The following is a 20,711-nucleotide window of genomic DNA, read 5'->3' as shown; positions in this document are numbered from 1 at the left end:
TGCCAAGGCCTCTTCAGATAGCAAGGGCCGGCTTGTTTCCACTAATAGCATCACCCTGTGCATTGAGAGCCATAGGGTACAGAAGTGTGGCAGCATCTCCTACCACTTCTCCTGAGAGTCCCACATTCATGGGCCCTTCTGGCCAATAGATAGAGTTGAGTGGTACCCACAGAGTATACTGAACCCTTGGTATGCTGACCCATGTCACATCACAGATAGGAAAGCTGTGTGCAGTAGCCAACCTACAGACATGTTGCCCCTGCCTCTGCAGAACTGCAGATTATGAAATACCACAAAATTATTATCTCTGAAATCTCATCAGCTGAGTGCGGTGACAAATGCCTTTAATTGCAGCACTTAGGAGGGAGAGGCAGGGAGATATGGGAGTTCAAGACCAGCCTATTCGAAGTGAATTCCAGGCCAGCCAAGGACGTTGTGAGACCCTGTCTCAAAAAAACATTTTTTCCCATAACATCTGGCCAATGAAATGATGCAGTTTGTCAATCCACTCGATGCCAAGCATAACATCCTGAGTTCTATCCCCAAGCCCCAAGTTATCCTCCTCTCTCTCTCTCTCTCTCTCTCTCTCTCACACACACACACACACACACACAAGATAAGACACAGCTCACCACAGCTAGCCTTGCCCACCCTGCGTTTTCTTTTAGGGTTTTGGTGATGATGTTTGCTTGTTTATTTGTTTTGATTTCATTTTTTTAAAGCAGCATCTCATGTAGTTCAGGCTACCCTTAAACTCCTGACCTCCCCCCCTTCTCTACCTCCCAACTGTTGAGATTACAGATCCCACACACTAGCATGTCTACCTCAGTCTGTATTTCAGCAGACTGTAATCTTAGAGCAGTCCCTCCTGCCCCTTGCTCTTCACACTGAGCCCGTCCCACTCACTATGTAGCCTGTTTCACTTTGAGTTTTGTTTTTTAACTTTTAACTTTCATTTGTGCATGTGGGTATTTTGACTGTGTGGGTGTCTGCTTACGGTGTGTGCTCAGAACACTCTGAGGCCAGAAGAAGGCTCAATCTAAACCAGTTTTGTTATACACAGGACATATTTAGGAAGCCTAAATATCCCTGGGACTGGTGTCATTGGAGGCTGTGCGCTGTCATGTGGGTGCTGGGGATCAAGGTCCTGCAGAATAGCAACCAGTGTTCCTGGCTGCCAGCCGCTGTCCCTCCAGCCCTTACTCTGAATTTTAACCTTAGACTTTGTTGTGCTAGGAAGCACTTGTGAACCTCAAAAGACCACCAAGGAGCCCCTCCCATGTAATAGCATTAGGGTCTTTTTATTATAAGCTCAGGTTTGGGCTCTCCTCCAGTGCAACCCTGACACAGCAGGACGGGTAGGGAAGGCAGGGCAGCCTCGAACCTTCAGCAGGGCAAGCTTTCATAGGGAATGGGCATAAGTGAGGTGTTCAGCCTGGCAAGCATCTAACTGAATGTTGCAAGCCGACAGGTGGGGGCTCTGAAGCAAGACCACAAACCATCACAAATGGCCTGAGAGTACATCTGAAACAATCAGACTAATCTTTGATTAACTGTTGCTAGAAGTCAGCTAGGGAGTAACTCTGGCCAAGGACAAGCCATGGGGTCCTTCCTGGTATGTGGGTTTAGCTTAGGTTCTACTGCAGATCAAATTCTCAGGCTTTTTTTTTTTTTCCTCTTAAGACAGAGGCCCAAGATGGAGTGGGTTTGGCCTCCCAACTTGAGTCTCTAAAGTTAATTCTACAACCAAGCTGAACACTCTATGGCCAAAATGGGCGTGTGTGGACTACTCTAATCAAGTCTTTTTTTTTTTTTTCTTTTTAAATGCCTCATCCCAGTGGGATTGGCAAAGCTTCCTCCCACAAAAGGTGAGACTCAGAGAGATGGCAAAGTCTTCCTGAGGGTCAAGTGAAACTGTTGACAGTGTGTGTAGAAAATGTCCACAGTAGCTTTCTTCCCCCAAGATGTTTTCTTCCTGAAGATGGCTCTCCTACAGAGACTACTCCTAACTAACCTTGCCTCCACCATTCAGCTGTATATAAAACCCACATCCCTGTTCAGCTGGAATTAATAAACAGGCTGAGCTTCCAAGGTGCGACAGCTGCTCCGCCAGAGAGCCACAGTCCACCCAGCCAATCACTTCTTGACAGGGATTTCACCCCTGGGAAGCCTCTGGGACCAGAGCCCTGAGACCATCTCCTTTTCATTCCAGTGGTCAAACACCAGCAACATCAGAGCTGAATTTCTTAAGAAAGGCCCAGACGTTAGAGACCTACGGAGTGGACCCTCACCCATGTAAGGTAAGACTCCCCTCTGTGGTCTTCACTGACTGCGTCTCCTGTATGGAAGCACAGAGAGTATCCATAGGCCTTCAGTGGACAGGAGCACCTCTGCCTGCATCGGTGCCATGTTGAAACCCCCTCTGGATACAATACTGTCACATCACTGTCAGAGGCTCCCAGGCAAAGACAATCTAAATAACAAATCCAAACTCAGTACCCAGCTTTGGCAGCTGTGGGTAATTTGGTGGAAATCAATCGAAAGGACGTGTGGAGAGCTCCCCACAGGGGACAATCAGCAACTGTCCACCCTTCACTGACCCATAATCTTGTTTCTTTCCAAGAGTGGGTTTTATTCCTGATAGTGGCACAAGTCTCCACATGGGACTGCAATGGAGTCACACTTGATTCCATTACACACCTATGAGAGTAAAGCAGGACTCAACCAGGAACAGTGCACCCAGGAAAACCTCTGTAATTAGTCATGTGTTCCTGGCATTTCAGAGATGAACTTGGTAAGCCCACCCCTGAGAGCAACGAGATCCACAGCCTTCCCTGGCTCTGGCCACTTCCACCCACTACAGCTCACATCCCTGTTGCTCTCCGTGCTGATCACTGCCTCTGTCTTAGCTCGTTTATGTATCCTTTTCATTCCGGGAAAGGCTGCAGTACCACCGGCTCTAAGACTGAGAGTGGAACAAGATCAGGGTCTTCTTGCTCACAGCTGAAGGATGAGAGCTGACAAAGGAACAGATGTGTTCTCTCCTAGGGCCACTGTAACAGTGTTGCAAACTGGGTGGCTTAGCCAGTGCAGACATAGTGCCTCTGTGCAAGAGGTTGCAAGTGTGGCTCCATGGTGCTGGTGGAGTTGGTTCCTTCTGAGAGCCATCTCAGCTTGATGACAGTCATCGTCCCTCATCTTGTCTCCCCTCCACTGTGTCAGTGTCTAAATCTACCCCCTTCTAGAAGGACACCAGTTAGACTGGGGCTCTATCTCACAGCCTCAGCTTAATTTTAATCTCTAAAGACCCTATCTCAAAAAAAAAAAAAAAGAAAAAAAAAAGTCACATTCCCAGTCCTTGGAGCTAGGACACCTGAATTTGGAGGGAGGGGATACAATCTAACATAGAAGAAACAAAATGAAAACCAAGGGGCACAAAGACAAAGCCCTTGGGAGGTGATTTCACTTTGCCTTTGAAGGAATAAAAATCTGGAGAACATTCTGGGGTGCAAACTTCCTCCCCCGACCTAGTCCCCTGTCCACTGGGCAGCTCACTGGCCTATGTTCTCAGGGCCGGCAGACATGGGCACTTTTATTTACACGTGTCTTCATATCATCATGATACAAGAATTATCAAAGCTTCCTAATAGCTCCTGTATATAACAAAACTGGTTTAGGTTGGTTGGGATGGTGCACACTGGTAGGATATGCTGAAGAAGATGCAGAGGCAGGAGGTTTGCGATCAATAGTTTGAGACTATCCTGGGCTACACATTTAGCCAAGCCATTAATCCCAACACTCAGGAGGAAGAAGCAGAGGGGTCTCTGTGAGTTCAAGGCCAGCCTGGAGTCAGAGCTACACAATGAGAGGCTGTCAAAAAAAAATAAATCCTTTAGCTTCTCTGCAAATTGCTTAGACACTCTCAGCAAGCAGCAGGGAACCTCATAGAAGAGAAGTGTTGGGGGGATCTTGTCTAAGTTCTAGTCCTGACCAACTATTGGGGCCTTACTGGATTCTGAACACACACACACATACACACACACCCTGCCCGCCCTTCTCACCTGTGAGTAAGAGAGCAATAAGTGTGACAGAACTTGTTCCCTGAACTGGGAAGTCACATCTTGCAGAAATGCAACCTTCCCTGTTACACAGAAAAGCTGTCCTAAAGACAGGTATGGTCATTAGAAGGTACCAGATCATCTCAGTGTTAGAGTCCAGTCCCCTTGAGGCCTCGTGTAAAAGGAGTAAGATTCACACCGCACAGAGGTAAGTAGGCAGTGCCCCAGAGCATGACAGCTGACCTTGGGTAGGTACAGTTTTTGCTATTGCTTGTGGAAGCCATGGGTACTGGCAGACAGCCTGGAGTCTAACCTAAATCCATGTGTACTTCTGAACTGAGGACTCCTGGCTCAGCTTTGACTTTGACAAGTTTGTCCATCATGGGCACCCAGAGGTTGAAGATGCCGGAAAAGGAACCAGCCTCTCTTCTCTCTGTGTGGCCCAGTCCCATGTACTGCCACAGCTTTTCAACTCCTCAAAAGGAGGGAGAGGAGGATGCACATGGGCCAACTCCCATTCAGAGTTAGTGGTCCTTTCCTGTTCATTTTTACTGACTCTTCAGCCAGTCCCCGGTGGGCAATCTTCTCCCTGTTTTATAGAAAGTTGATGTACTAGGAAGCCATAGTCCACAAGGTCCCGAGAGCAGAGGAAAACTTTGAACTCAGATCATTTCCACTGTTGTGTAGCTGTGTAGGAGAGAAGCCTGAGAGACTTACTGTGGGGGAAGGGAGAGACTTTTATCCCACATTCCCAGACCTGGGCCTTCCACTCAACTGGGCTATGCCAGGGCCCCACTGCAGACTCCACACATGACCCTCAGGTCCTTTTATTAGGCCCTGCCATGTTTCCCCAGTCCTCCAAGGCAGGGAGCAATTCAGAAGTCCTCACTCTTATCATTAAGTAGCCTCACTTCGGTGATGTGCTACAAGGCACCCCCTTAATGTTGCTACAAGGAGAGCTGAAATAAGTTGGCACAGCCAGGGTAATAAATACTGATGATTTCTATTAACAGGGAGGCAATTACTGGGCCCAGGGAATCTGGGGCATGCAGCCCCAGGGAGGACAGAAGAGGGATCGTTTTGATAATTAAATGAGAGCAGACTGCTTCGGCTGGGCTCTGTTCTCCTGGACTGATTAAGAAGCTAACGTTGGTCCTGTGCATGCTGATGGTTGCTTTCTGCCAACGTGTCCTTGTCTGGTACTAGGACCAGAGGGAGACTGCCTGTGGGTATCTGGATCATACAGCCTGGCAGGCCCCCCACCTCCAGCCATTCCCTGAGTCTCACCACCTCCAACCCCTTCCTTCTACTCACTTCAAGTCCGTGACCATCCAGATCTTCCTGCTTGAAGATCTGTTTCCACACCTGCTTCCTCACTACAAAACCTTAGCTGTCAATATCAGAGAAAAGAAGATGAAATGTTGGGTTTTTTGTCTGAAGTTCGAGTCTCAGTAGCTGTGCTCCTATTGACAGTATACATGGTCACCCACTGTGCAGAACTTCTGAGGTGACAGCCCTACCTAAAATGTAGAGAAGCTTAGGGACTTGGCTCCAGTTGCACAGTGCAGCCAGACCTGGACCTAACAAGCCTGTGGCCTTTCTGCCAGATTGCTGATGCGCTAACAGGGACAGAGACAGCAGAGGCCCTACCAGCCACCCAGCTCCCACAATGCTTCCTCCGTTACAAAATCTCCACTCTCTTTCTCCAGGCCTGACCCTCTCAATCCCTCTAGCCCAGCAGTTTTCAGCCTGTGGGTCGAAATCCCTTTAAGGTGACCCTTTCACAGAGGTCTCCCAAGACCGTGGGAAAACACAGATATCTGTGCCGGGGTGGCAAGCTCTAAAGATGAGTAATTTACATTACGATTCATAACAGTAGCAAAATTACAGTAGCAACAAAATGACTTTCTGGTTGGGGTTCACCATACATGAGGAACTATATTAAAAGGTCACAGCATCAGGAAGGTTGAGAACCACTGCCCTAGCTGCGCTGCTCCTCCTTCTAGACCCTTTCCCGTGCCTCAGGAGGCTTTATGAGACAGCCTTCCCTTATCCCTGTAAGTACATAGCCCAGTGTCCCCGCTGACCCACATCACTGTCTTACACTATATCTGCTAAATCTTCCTATAGCCTGTTCTACACGAGCACAGACACAGTGAGGTCATGCCGCTTGCATCTCTTGTCTGTGGGTCCACCCTGCTCAGGGACAGAAAACTTTCCAGTGCCCACCCTCTGTCTTAGAATGGCTGCCATGTTTATGCCAATTCAGCCAAGTTAGGCCTGCCACCTCCTGGCAGGCAGGAACCATGTTTGTGTGCCATGCCTTGTACTAGTATATTGTTTATCACCTCCAAGCACTGGTGACAGGCGGGAGGAAGCCAACCACATGACTCAAAAGAAACCAGGCTTATGTCTTCTTTTAAAAGCCCTTCGCTAAGCCCTTGGGTTAGATGACGCTGTACTTTATGGCCAAGCGTCTGGCTCTCCACAGCCCAGAGGAAATGATGGTAAGGAGACTGGTCCGAAAGGCTTGGAAAGCACACAGATGTTCACACTTGCAATCCTGACTCCGTGAGGCAGCTTTAAGGCAATTGCTTTTTCCCTTGAGGTAAGGCTCACTGGACCCTGCAGAGGATCCCTGTCTCTGAGGCCAATAAATATCTGTGCCAGGATGGCAAACTCTGAAGCTGAGAGAAATCAGAACTGCCCACTTGACAAGGTTTTCCAGAAATCTCCATCATCACTCACATATCCTGAAAGCAGATCCTGACCCAATGTCTTGATCCAAAGGAAGCCGAGGGGCTCTCCACTCGGCAACCTCTCCACTTGGAATCCTCCACTTGAGGGTACCAGGCCCTGTGTTTTCTGATGCACCTTCACCCCACTTGCTCAGCCGAATCCCCAGCCTGCTGCTGGCAGACTTGGGCAGTTCTACTCAGCCAGTTGCTGCTGCTTATGTCTTCATCTAAACTTCCCCACCGTGTTAATCCCATGGCATTATGTCTACAGAGACAGTGATAAGCTGCCTCTGTTAGCTGATTTGTTTTGACAGTGCCTAGGATTGAACCAAGGGCTTCACACAAGTTAAGAAAGTGTTCTGTGGCTGAATCCAATCCCCAATCCTCTTTAACTTCCTACTAAGTTACCTGCACTGACCTTGAAGTTACTCTGTAGCCTAGGAAGACCTTTAGTTTAGGATCTTCCTGCCTCAGCCTTGGATTGCAAGTCTGATTAGTAACTGTTTACATAAACACACACACACACACACACACACACACACACACACGTCATAAAATTCACCCTTTCAGTGTGCAGTCAGTGGTTTTTAATACATTCACAGTCACCTCTACCATCTAATTTTAGAATATTTTTATGATCCCCATAAAGGTCCAGCCATGTTGTCTATATGAGCCATTCCTCTTTACTGCTGATTAATATCCCAAAGCACCCACCATCTATCACTTGCTTATCTGCCTATTGACTGATGAACATTCTTCTCTGCAGCTGGACTGGATTGCTCACATTGTTTGGGTACCCTAAATAGTTGAAGTATTAACATTCATGCACCTATAGACACATTAAAATTCTCTTGGGCATATCCGTAAAAGTGGAATTGTTGAGTCTGTAACCTTTTGGGAAAAAATTCCCAACTATTTCCCAAAGTGACTGCACTATTTTAAAATCCCACCAGCATTACAATGCTCTTGGCATTCTCACTGGCTGTGCATATCAGCTTACTGAGGTTAGTGTCATCGCCACACATTGTCTTGTATGATGTCACCCATCGCACCTTACAGTTGCTGTCACACTGAGGCTTATCTGGCAGCAGCAGGACTGGGACTTGAGCTGTGGTCTTGTGCTCTGAAATGCCCTGCACATCCTACGGTGACCCACTAAAAGGCAGTTCCCCTGCTTTGCCTACAAATAGCATGGGTGTCTGTCTGTGGCTTTCAAGACTGGCTTCTCATACAGCCTAGGCTGCCCTTGAACTCACTATGTAGCTGAAGATGACTTCAAACCTCTGATCTTCCTGCCTCCGCCTCCTGAGTGCTAGGACCAAAGGTTTTTGCTACTCCCGCAGACTTAGAGGAATGTGTTCTTCCCCTATCTCCTCTATGCCTATACCTCTATGGTCCAGTGAGACATCCATCTCTGTTACAGGATGTGTCGGGAAATGCTGCGTTTCTGGCCTTCACTCCTTTCGGGTTTGTTGTTCTTCAAGGAAACAAGAGGGTCCACTTCATTAAATGGTGAGTGCCTGTCTTCATCTCCAGAACAGGTTCCTCACGCATCACTGACTGGGGAGGGCTATGGTACCCATGTCCTTTGTCTGTGATGGGCAGCTATGATTTGCAGCCTTTCCCAAAGCCTTGAGTTGAGAATGAGCTGATGAAGGTAGTGGTCTTCCTCTGTGGGATCCTGTCCTTTCAAAGGGTGTCCCTGAGAGTCAACAGCCTCTGCAGACAGAGAGGGCACTGGGGTTTGATCTCTAGGGAAACCTGCAACTGGAGCCAACATAAAGAAGGGAAGTCCCCAAGTGAACTAAGTCTTTGGGTCCATCACTCACTGAAGGCCACTGCTGGCTTAAGTAAAGCCACTCAGGAACATCTCAATACGTAGCCTATGTTCTTACTTCCTCTTCTAACAAGGGAGGGGCTCATAGACAATTAGATGTCACCGATGACAGGTCAAACACCCTCTGGGCTCAGTCTGCAAGAGCTCAGATACTGCTGTCTCACGAATCTCCATCCTTAGGGCTCCATGTCCCTTAACCTCTGAGAGTCACATCCCCACTTTCCCCCTCCCTCTCCCTGCCACATCTGGTGTGCAGGAGCCACCTACCCACCTTGCTTCCCCTCCTTGTTTCAGTTGCGGTGGCTGGGCACAGACTTCTATGTGTTGACATGTGGACATCTTGGGACCTGTTTACTGCCTTGTCCCTATAAACACCTGTCAGTCTCACCAAGAGACTCTGCAGAATTGAGAACCTGTCATTTTTTTTCTTAAAAATATTTATAATCTTTGACAATTTTGTACATATATACAATGTCTTGATACTATCCACCCATTCCTCTGGCCTCCTCCCCACCCCCCACCCACATGCCTCTCCCTCTGGGCCTCTCTTTGTTTGCTTTTCTTTGTGGCTTTTTTATTTTATTTTATTTTTATTTTTTTGAGACAGCATCTGTCTACATAGCCCTGTGGCTGTCCTAGAACTTACTATGTAGACCAGGCAGGCTTCAAACTCACAAAGATCTGCCTGCCTCTGCCTCCTAGAGGGCTAACAAATCTACTGGGATTAAAGGTGTGAGCCACCATTCCTAGCCCTTTTCATGTTCTTTTTTTTTTTTTTTTTTTGAGAGAGATTTTTTGAGAGAGAGAGACAGGGTTTCTCTGTGTAGCCCTGGCTATCCTGGAACTCACTCTGTAGAGCAGGCTGGGCCTCAAACTCTGCCTGCTTCTGCCTCCTCAGTGTTGGTATTAAAGGCATGTGCCGCCACCACATGGCTAGAACATTTTTAAACTATATTTATGTATTTTGTATGTAGTGGTCACACATACCACAGCACACACGAGATGGTCAGAGGACAGTTTTTCACTGTGTGTTCTCTCCTTCCACCACATGGGCCCTGGAATTGAACTCACCATTTCTCACTGAGCCTTTCAGCAGCAGTACCCATCCCGTTTTAAATATAACCTGAGTCAGATTAGTGCTGCATGTGCAACCGACCGGTAGCCACACATACCTCAAAGAAAAATGACTACATGCGCGCGCGCGCACACACACACACACACACACACACTCCCTAACCAACACACACACAGCAGCCATTGGTTGCCAGTTGGTCCTTAGCTAGGGTTAGATCTTCATGTGCCCCTCCTCCATCTGCGCTGGAATCACCAGCTGGTTTGACCTTGCAGAAAGCAGCTTCACTGACCAAGACTGAGCACTGATCTAAGGTATGAACGTAGATATTTAGAAAACAATCTGCCAGCAACACACAGGTTCAGCAGGACCTACGCCCTCATCCGCTATGGCCTTTTGACCACTTTAACCGCATCAGGCTTTCCATTCCTGTGGTGCAGGCCTCAAATCCAATCAAAAGCAGTTGGATATGCCCTAACAGTTCTGCCACTATCGAGTACCGGTGGGCACCCCCTGCCTGGCAAGTTAGTCTTGTAGCTGCAGGGGCCATCCCTGGGTAAGTGCATTGTGACTCTCTTCCACCTTTGGGCGCCATGAAAGCTGCCTAGAAGGAAGTTTCCAGGTTGATTTCTCTGTCTTGCAACCAGCGTGTGTTAGATCTTCTGCAATACGACCTTACCATATGGTTATTGTGGGCAAAAAGAGCAACCATACCCTGTATGGTTTGGGGGGCTTCTGGGAGCCTCCCTAACCAATAACTAGTAGGGACATATCCCACACTGGCACTGAGATATTCATTTAATAACTCATCTCTTTGGGGGAGGATTGTCTACCCATACAAAGTACTCTGTTCAAGTTCGGGTTTTTTTTTTTTTTGGTTTTTTGTTTTTTTTAAAGATTTATTTATTTATTATATGTAAGTACACTGTAGCTGTCTTCAGACACACCAGAAGAGGGAGTCAGATCTTGTTACGGATGGTTGTGAGCCACCATGTGGTTGCTGGGATTTGAACTCAGGACCTTTGGAAGAGCAGTCAGGTGCTCTTACCTGCTGAGCCATCTCACCAGCCCCGAGTTCGTTTTTTTTTTTTAAGTATGTTTTTGAATTGTTTACAAATCAGTAGTGTTCCATAAGGATTTTTCATACATGCTTAGTTTTAGTTAAACTCACTCTCCCATCCCCTCTTCCCTTTTTATCCCCCACCCCCTTCTCTACTCTTACTCCTAGACACGTGCACGCACACACACACACACACACACACACACACACACTCTCACATCATATATATTCTACCACTCTCTCTAAAGGTTTCTTCCCCTCCCCTCTATCATGAGCCCTTTCTGGCTTCCTAACTTGTGCAGACACTCCATAATAAGCACACAAACCTAAAAATCTGAAGGTAGGGTGGACATATGAGAGAGAACACAGTTTAAGCCCCCTGTGATTTCGGTTCTGTGTTGGGCCTCAGCCCGCCGTGTCTAAGCTAGCTAGCCCTTCTGACAAACAGTTTGAATGCGTGGCTTCCCTTGGTCCAGGAGAGTTTGCTTAGGACCAGGCCTCTTCCCTTGCTTCTGTTGCCCTCTAGACAAGTGATGCATGGTGTGAATAGAGCTGTTTTCTCATGAGTTTCTTTCTCAGGATGCTGTAGTCATCCCTTCCTGTGCTCTCCTACTCAGCTGATACACGGCCACCAGCCACCTTCCTGTCCCAGATTGCTCTTGTGGAGGCTGGTAATATGATTAATGAGTCTTCACGCAACCAACTACTCCTCAGACATGTGGCACTGGGTCCCATTCACAAGGCAGTTGGGATCATGGAGTATCCAACACACCTGTGATCCCCCAAAATTGGCTCCTGTCTCGGTACTTTCTGTGTGACAATGTAAGGGTTTCCTGTCTTCTAGCCAGCAAAGCACTTTTGAGAAGGCTGACTGGGGATGGGCCACAGTTCTCTTTGAGCAGGGCATCTGCTGCCTGGTGCTGTCTGGTGTTCCTTGAAAGGGTTGCACCCTTGACAGAGCGATTTGTCTTATGTCTAGAAACCAGGTCATCCCTGTAACAGACACTCCCAGCCCCTGAGTTATCCCTGCCTCCCCCCACGTTTTGTTCTCCCATGACCCTCTCTCCCCGGAAACCTTCCTACTGTCTCAACTTCAGAATCATAGGTGTAAACCCAACCTCACATTCAACAGGAAAAACAAACTCATAGTCCAGGTGTGATGGCTTTCACCTGTAATCTCAGACTCAGGAATTCGAGGCAGGGGAATCACCTACGTGTCAAGGCCAGCCTGGTCTACACAGTGAGTTCCAGGACAACCAGGGCCACACAGTAAGACCTCATCTCAAAATGGCAAAAAAAGGAAAAGTACCCTCCACACTTGTATGTTTGTTGTAATTCTACCTGAGTGTAAGATTGATGGTTGGTTGGCCAAAAGCGACAGAGACACAAAGAAGCTTGCATGAGTTCTAAACCTGTACTGGGAAGTTGTAACATGTCACTCTGACCCAGCCATGACTTCTTAATGAGAGCGAGTCACATCCCCCTGCCCTGATGTTGTCCAACCATAAACCAGGTACCTGGTGATAGTGCCTTCTTACCACTTACTGGGGTAGTGAGGAAACCTCCCTAGAGGTGACAGGATGCCTCCAGATGGCAGATGTGCATGACCAGACCTCCTTAGGGGTCTCAGGCAGAAAATAAAAACTCCCGTGGGGGTCGGGCCCTGATTGGGCACACAGGGCTGGCTGATGGGGAGGCCTGGTGGCTCTCAGGGACATCCAAATTAGTCCCAGGTAGTTCCCCCACTCTGTAAATGTAACCAAGGCTGAAAGCAGTTTGTGGAGGTGAGGTCTAGGCCGTGCCATGTACAGTAACCATGTCACTTCTTCTGATTTGTGTCTGTCCCACGGGTGACGTACCCCAGTATCCTGTTTGCCTCTTTTACTGCAGCCATTCACTGGGCTGGTGGCTTCAAGGATTTTTCTACAATAACCCCTAAGCCCCTTTCCTGGTCAGTACCCTGCATGACTGTTCCATGTAATCTGTTCTCTCTCTTTGGTATGTTGCCCCACCCTTCCCTGAGATCGTTTGACATTTGTCTGCATTAAACTGCATTTTCCATCCAGTGGCACAGTCACCTGAAAGACTCAGCACCCTCCGCACCTGGATGCGTTGTATTTCATTATTTGCTGTGATCTTCAACTTTGGCCTCATCAGCTGCCTGTGGCATCTTCTATTCAACAGTCCCATCAGATAACGTACCTGTGCTATGAATCAAATCTGGCAACGGTGCCCTCCTCCTGCACTCACTTTCCGTGCAAATGTTGCCCTTTTCTAGCCACTGTTGATGAGCCCGAAAAAATCCTCCTCTCACCCCAATATTACAGTGTGATTGACTGAAAAACTGTGGGCCGAACTGTCTCAATGACTGTTCTCCAAGGCCACTGCGCTACTGTCTTGTTCTTCAGTTCTAATTTTGGCTAAAACTGTGTCTGTGCCTGGAGCCCCTTCCAGTCGGGTGGGCTGTGCATCTATCTACATTGCTGTGCACAAGCCGCCTGCAGCCAGGTGACACACAGGCACTCTCTTTGTGCTTCTAGGAATGAGGTGACCAAGCTGAAATTTGAAGGAAAGACTTTCTATTTATATGTAAGTCAGAAAGAGGTGAGTGCTGGCTTCCTTCTCTTCAGGGAGGGCTGGGGCACTGTGACAATCCCTCATAGTTGGAGCCAAGAGTAAGGAGTCCAGAGAACGCTAACTGCCTCCTAGGCTGAGGCAAAGGTGGAGGTATGTGGGGGGAAGGCCTGGCTATGCTGGTAGCACCCAGAGGATCCACCCAGAGAATGGCCTCCAGGAAACAGTCAGATGAGGTTCTCTTCCCAGCAGAGAACGCCAGGTGGATGGTCGGTCTTTCTGCTTCTCACCAAGAGCTCTGTTAGACTTGCCAGGTGTGAGGTGGTAAACTGTTGTGAACCCCTCTTCTAGCGACCCAGCTGCTGGAGGGCCTCCCATATCCCAGGACACAGGGTCCCAGGCTTCTCCACCCACCTCAGCTGTTTCTCTGTGGAATTTTTTGCAGGAAAAAAAGATTATTCTCACATATTTTGCCCCAACTCCAGAAGCCTGCAAGCACCTCTGGAAATGTGGAATTGAGAACCAAGCCTTCTACAAGTGAGTGGACACGTGATGGGGACTCACAAAGCTGCCTCCAGAGGATAGGCAGGCCAACCCAGAGAAACAGGAAACCAGCCGCATGATTCTGGTGTTGTGGTGGGAAAGCCCAGTGGGTGTCTTAATTTGAATCACTGCCTCTGTGGGACCCTGGAAGGCCTGGAAGACAGGAGTTCCATGAAAGACCCCACATAACCCAGAGCAGCATCCTGACCTCAGACCTCAGCCTTGGGGAGATCTTGGGGTCTCCCTCCTGGTGGGTAGCTCAGAGCCGAGTGCCTGGGAGCCTAGGGTAGGCGAGCTAGAGATGGTGACCACTTGGCCTGCTACTGAGAAGCCAGGTCTGAGCCAGAGATAACTCTGCTGGCCAGAGAGTTTATCCACTTTTCTCTGAAATGTGAATGTGCGCAAAGAAATGGACCAAAGAGAGGCTGAGGTGACGCCAAACACACTCCTTGGCTTTGCTTTAAAAACAAAACATTATGATTTGTATTTTAATAGATGTGCTGGGGGCTGCAAAGGCAGCTCATTTGCGGGAGTTCAATGCTCTGCATTGCATTGGGTTCAGTGCTCTGCATTGCATAAACAGGGCACAGTAACAAATGCTCGTAATCCCAGCTTTCAGGAGCTGGAGGCATAAGAATCAGCTAAAGGCCATCCTCAGCTATAAACTGAATTGCAGGATAGCCTGGGCTACATGGGACCCTGTGTTCAAAAAAAAAAAAAAGACAATGCCAAATAGTATGATATATTCCAGTTAAGGTGATCCTTGCTATCACCAAATACTGTGATAAGCCAGCATTGATGATAGCTCTACTATCATGAAGGAGTTTGGGGAAAGAGCTGACTGCAGTCAGCAGAACACAGAACAGTCCCTGAGCTGTGTCTCGGGAAGGCATTCTCAGTCTCTGGTACGCACTGTGCACCAGGGTGAGCTGAGTGAGCAGTGTGTAGTCCACGCTGTGTGGGGTGAGCTGAGTGAGCGGTGTGTAGTCCACGCTGTGTGGGGTGAGCAGTGTGTAGTCCACGCTGTGTGGGGTGAGCTGAGTGAGCAGTGTGTAGTCCACGCTGTGTGGGGTGAGCTGAGTGAGCAGTGTGTAGTCCACGCTGTGTGGGCTTCCTGCTGAAGGGAACACTTTTGGGAGACGCTTTAGCAGACTGCTGTTGAAAAAGTCACAAAAGCAGTTTTCTGTGGCTACTTGTCTTGCCTTCACCTGTGAGGACAAGGCCTAGGTTTAGTGAGTTGGGTGAGCCTAGCGAGAAGCAAGTCTGAGAGACAAACTCCTGTTCGTGAGGCTTAGGTGCAGCCCGGGAAGTAGACAGAGGAAAGTCTGCAAGGTTCTCCTTGCCCTGGGAGTTCAGAAGCAACCCCATTCTTTCTGCCAGAAGAAAGAATGCATCATCAAAAGAAAGCAATTGTCACCCATCTTTCTCTTTTCTTTGGAACCTGTTTTCCTTCCTGGGAACAAATACTTGTTTCCAAACCCGTGTGTGGCCACTCAGTTGCTGAGTCTTCCTCCTGGTGAGCAGCACTCCTACATAGATAGCCAAGGGCTTTCTCTTAAACCTGAAAGGAAGTCTAAAGTAGCCTCTGCAGGCCGCACTTCCCACCCTCCATTAACCTGTGCAGTGGTTTGGGCCACCTGTCACCCCGAACTTTGCTTTGCCACAGGCTGGAAAAGTCAAGCCAAGTCCGCACAGTGTCCAGCAGCAATTTGTTCTTTAAGGGGAGCCGGTTCCGATACAGGTAAATAGTGACAGTAAGTAGCCATTCCAGATCCTTCCAGACCCTTCCAGACCCTTCCCTAGAGAACATCCTGTGCACCTTATCCTGAGAACAGAGGACCCAGAGCTCACAGCAGGGCCTGGCATTTCCTCCCAATTCCTGGGCCCTTTACCCGCATCCTCTCCAGCTTTCTGTCTGTAGGTCTCTTCTTCCCTCATAGTGTTTTTACCTCATCAAGTGAGAGGAAGACCACTACCACAATTTTTGAGCCATATTTGAAGCAAGCTTTATTAAATACTGGCCAGGATGATGGACATTAGCCAGGTCCATACCCGGGATTCCCAGAGCATGGTGCCACATTCTATTAGACAGGGGCTTATAAAGGCAGACCTCACAAGACTGCATGCTCCCTGTGCGCCTCCTGCACACATGTGATCAAGTACGCTCGGTGTAGTTGGGGCAACTGAGCTTGTTTACAGAAGTAAAAATATTGGAGTGGTTGTTAGATTATATGAACGGCCCCCACCCAGCCTTCCAGGAAGTTATTTGTCCTTGGGCAGCTGGGGCTTACTGGTTAGAGGAACTTTTGTTTTATAGATCTTTTAAGCACAGTAATTAAAACAAAGCATAGCTTGGGGTGTCTAACGGCTCAGAGCCTCCCGGGGCTGTGTAGTGTGAGCTGAGCTGGAGCTTGCTGGAGCTTGGGGGTCTCCTTCACAAACCTGCCATTTCTAACTGTAACATTATCTCGGAGTCAGCCATCACAGTAGCAGGAGCAAACCGAGAACTGTGCAAGCTCTCTGTGTGTCCCCTCTCTGAGAGCTTTTGGATTTTTTTTCCTGGTGATTCATAGAAACTAGAGGAAACCTTCCCAATTAAGAATGGAACTAGGCATGGGTGGTGGGTGATGTCTTTAATCCCAGCAGAGTCAGAGGCAGGCAGATCTCTATGAGTTCGAGGCCAACCCGGTCTACACAGTGAGCTCCAGGACAGCCAAGACTACATAATGAGATCCCGTCTCAAAAAGGGGGGTGGAGGGGAGAGGGTCCCAGAGACTCTAGCAAAGAAGAGCTGAGTTAAGCCACTGTGATGTGCCAGAGCTCTGCCCCATCGAGAAAGCTTTCCACAGAGACTGAAGCCTTGGGGGATGGATGGGCCAGAGGCTATTTCTTGACTCAGCCCGAGCACCTGCAATCTTGGAGCCTGGTTCTCATTACTGCCTTTCTTGCTGTTTGTTTTTATTTTACCACTTGACAGTGGCCGGGTCGCAAAGGAAGTAATGGAGTCCAGTGCCAAGATCAAACGGGAGCCGCCAGAAATACACAGGTAGGTAAGCTGTCTGTCGGGCGCTTCCCAACCACACAGGTAGATAGGCTGTGGGGCACTTCCAAACCAACTCCAACTCAGATCCCAGAAATACACAGGTAGGTAGGCTGTCTGTCGGGCACTTCCCAGCCCACTCTAACTCAGATCCCAGAAGCTCAAATGAGCCAGCAAGCCAAGCCCATGAAGCTTCTGGCCAAACAGATACAACAGAGGAGGCAGAGGGCAGGAGAGGGAAGTGACCCAAGTGAGCTCGGACTCAGGAGCCGCATACAGCCTGTAACAGCATAAGGAAAGACAAGGCACAGCAGACAGTGCATCCGAGCTGAGCTGCAGCTCTAAAGATGTGGCAAACTGAAGACACTTGGCTGTTCATTACAGAAAGCCTCAAATGACCTCAGGACCATGTCATGTATGTCTACAAACCATGCATTTCTAGAAGCCTGCCTCCCCCAAGCCCGGTAGACTCACACAGACTGGCTGAGAAATCTAGGATCTATTTGCCCACCAGCCTGTACTTCTGGAAACGGGAAATTATTACCTTCCCTTCAACACAGCCTCTCCTAAGCAGCCTACGGGAACTAGGGAAAGTGCCGGTACCATTTTCAGACATTTTAGGAGCTTGTCTCATTCTAGGGCTCTATTCCCTACCAGTCCTGTCTGCCCCCCAAGACACACTGCAGAAAGGCTGGGTGTCCCGTGAAAAGAAGTGAAGGAATCTAACAGAATCTCTGAGACTCGGGGACCACGGTTAAGAGAATTTGTTAAATATCTAGGCACCCCTCTCTGTGCACTAAGTGGTTCTCTCTCCGTTTCATCTCAGAGCAGGGATGGTCCCTAGCCGCAGCTGTCCTTCTATAACCCATGGCCCACGACTGAGCAGCGTCCCCAGGACACGAAGAAGAGCTGTGCACATCTCTATCATGGAAGGTGAGTGTGCGCTCCTGGAAATGACGCCGGTGTCTGAGCACTGTAAGGAGGCTAAGTTCCTCCCCAGGGGCTGTATTAGTTACTTTCTGCTGCTGTGATACAATTCCAGGACCAAGACAATGTATGTAGGAAAGTTTATTTTGAGCCAGGCACAGGCCTTTAATCCCAGGAGGCTGAGGCAGGCTGATCTCTGAGTTCGAGGCCAGCCTCGTCTACCGAGTGAGTTCCAGGACAGCCAGAGTTACAGAGAAACCCTGTCTTGAAAACACAAAGCATATCACGGCGGAGAGGCAGGGCAGCCTTAGCTGGCTTAGCAGTGGAACAGAGCTGGGCGCTAGCATCTTCAAACAAGCACACGGTAGAGAGAGAGCCTGAAGTGAAGTGAAGCCCAAGTGGTGTGCTTCCTCCAGATCCTAAACCACCTCAGCACTGCCAACTGGGCACCAAGTGCTCAAACACCCAAGACTCTGGGAGACAATCTCACTCAGACCAGAGACTCGAAAAAATCCTATTTGCTTTAGAGATAACAGCAGTCTCTTGGGTAAGAGCCCAGTGGGAGGTAGAGGTTCTATACAAAGGTGGGGACACAGCGGAGTGTTTAGTCCCTAGCAATGATGTGGCGGCGATCAGTACTCGGAGGCAGAGGAAGCTGAGGCAGGAGTTAAAGGTCAGCATAAAGTACATAGCAAGACCTCATCTCACACACAGAACTGCTCAGGTAGGGATGAGTATCATTCTGTGGGAGGGTCTCTGGTTTGTATTATTCACTTATGGCTGACACAGAACTCCAAGGAGAAACCTGGATAGGCGGATACCACCAAGGCCGGTGGTTGCTTCATTTGTAAAGAGGAGCCTCTCTCTGCCTGCTCGGCAACTGACAAGGATGCTAATGCACATGCATTGCTTTTGGTGAGGGTGAGGGTGAGGGTGAGGGTGAGGGTGAGGTGGCAAAGCTTCACGCTGTAGCACAGGCAGCCCTCCCACCTCAGCCTCCCAAATCCTGAGATTGAGTGTGAGGTACAGCACTTTAAAGAGAAGCCCTGCTAGGCAGTAATGGCGCACGCCTTTAATCCCAGCACTTGGGAGGCAGAGGCAGGAGGATTTCTGAGTTCAAGGCCAGCCTGGTCTACAGAGTGAGTTCCAGGACAGCCAGGGCTACAGAGAAACCCTGTCTTGAAAAAAACCAAAAAAAAAAAAAAAAAAAAGAAGAAGAAGAAGAAGAAGAAGAAGAAGAAGCCCTCCCGCCTGGCCTTTTGCAACTGTGGTGAAGTGCTGCTAACGAGCACAGCCGACTGTAGGGAGGAGCCATGAGGGATGGAACCAGGGCCTTCAAAAGGCACAAACGAAACCCCAAAGAACACGCTTTTGGCTGTGAAGTCAGCTCATTTGAAGGCACATCACAGAAGCCTTCTGACTTTTCTAGAAAAGCTTCATTTGCTTTCTAAAAATGGGGGAGGGGGGAATACAAAAACAACAACAACACAGCATTACAGTTTGAATGAAGCACAAAATCCCCACAAACAGGGACACTTTTAAAACAGTCTTGGAGGCCCAGAGGACACTGGGGAATGTCAGTTTCCTTTACCCACTGTGTCTGGACAGAATGTGGAGCTCAGCCAAGTGGGTTGTAGGACAGTCGGACATGGACAGACACAGCTCACTCCCAGCCCTGGAGCCACTTCTTCCTCAGTTCCTGTGTGACTTCAGTGCACATGGCCTAGATAAAGCCTGCCTGTGGCTTCAGAGCCTATTTTCTGGGACAGTTGTAGTTGGTCCACGGCCTTTCCCCTTCCCTCTGAGAGCCGGGGCCACGCGGGGCCTCGGGGAATGAGCTGCAGGCTGGCAAGCATTGCTTTTTATGGATGTAAGCACTTCTGGCCTATTCCAGTCCCCTGATAAGGATAGCCTCTGCTCTCCACGCTTCTCCCTCCTTCCAGCTCAGCCTGACATAAGGCTCTGGAGAGTCAGCACTCTGTCCAGGTGGAGGGCACTGCTGCCACGGCCTGGGGGGTGGAGATTCTTTGTACCTAGCTGGCTATTTCCTCTCCGTACCTCCTGGGCCTGGCTGGTGTCCCTTGAAGAAGGAACTGCCGTCCTGGCCTGCCATGGGAAAGAGTCTAATTAAGATTCAGACCAGAGTCCGTGTCCAGCTCCGGCTGACTAACCACTGCCTTCGGACCCTAAGCGTCCGCATCCTGAGGATGGGACCCCGGCTTCAGTGTAGGGTCCTAACAACTGTCCCCCCTGGCCCACTGGGAGCCACTTCTGGACAGAGGCATCAGCTAGATCACCTCAAAGGTAAATACACCTGTGCCACTTTGCCCCAGCGCCCGGAGACTAATGGGTCTGAGGAGGGGCAGGGTGAATGGTGGTTCCTATAGCAGATGAATCTTCTGAAATATGAAAACTTGTAGAAAATGGACATATCTGGACACCATTAAGGGAGGTAACTCAGACTCAAGACAAATACTACGTGTTTTCTCCCATGCAGATACTACCTTTTAATCTTGACATATGTGAGAGTGGTCCTAAAACCAGAAAGGAGACCATGGGGTGATGAGGGGTTAGGAATGTCGCTCAGTTGGGAGAATGCTTGGGTAACATGCACGAGGCTCTGAGTTTGATAAAGCTTGGTTGCATACATCTGTATTCCCAGCGTTTGGTGATGGCAGGGGGATTGGAGTTCAGTGTCATCTTTGACTACTCAGTGAGTTAAAGCCAAAGCAGGACTCAAGAGATGGCGCCTTTGAAAAACAAATGAGCCATTTTGAGAAAAGAGAATACAGTGTGCTATGAAATTGCACAAAAGGGTGCTGGGGTGGGACAGTTCAGGGAGCAGGGGAGCAGGGTGGGGGA

At 49.0% G+C, this 20,711-nt stretch overlaps 1 protein-coding gene across 11 annotated transcripts in view; it reads left to right on the top strand.

The window, feature by feature from the left end:
* Positions 1 to 20,711, top strand: part of Frmd5 (FERM domain containing 5) — a 261,559-nt gene that overhangs the window by 235,895 nt on the left and 4,953 nt on the right. For 7 of the 11 annotated variants that reach the window (XM_017317734.1, XM_017317738.1, XM_030250396.1 and 4 more), the window contains exons 7-14: positions 2,213 to 2,300; positions 8,220 to 8,308; positions 12,630 to 12,716; positions 13,306 to 13,369; positions 13,785 to 13,876; positions 15,549 to 15,623; positions 16,860 to 16,928; positions 17,749 to 17,855. In XM_017317734.1, the coding sequence (XP_017173223.1) occupies positions 2,213 to 2,300; positions 8,220 to 8,308; positions 12,630 to 12,716; positions 13,306 to 13,369; positions 13,785 to 13,876; positions 15,549 to 15,623; positions 16,860 to 16,928; positions 17,749 to 17,855 (671 nt within the window). The remainder of the gene's footprint in view (positions 1 to 2,212; positions 2,301 to 8,219; positions 8,309 to 12,629; positions 12,717 to 13,305; positions 13,370 to 13,784; positions 13,877 to 15,548; positions 15,624 to 16,859; positions 16,929 to 17,748; positions 17,856 to 20,711) is intronic. The other 4 variants (XM_017317740.1, XM_017317742.1, NM_172673.3 and 1 more) reach the window with 1 other exon arrangement.

The sequence above is a fragment of the Mus musculus genome, chromosome 2 (genome assembly GCF_000001635.26).
Source record: "Mus musculus strain C57BL/6J chromosome 2, GRCm38.p6 C57BL/6J".
Lineage (NCBI taxonomy): Eukaryota > Metazoa > Chordata > Mammalia > Rodentia > Muridae > Mus > Mus musculus.
Note: the sequence above shows the minus strand (reverse complement) of the source record. Positions and strands in the feature narration are given on the sequence as shown.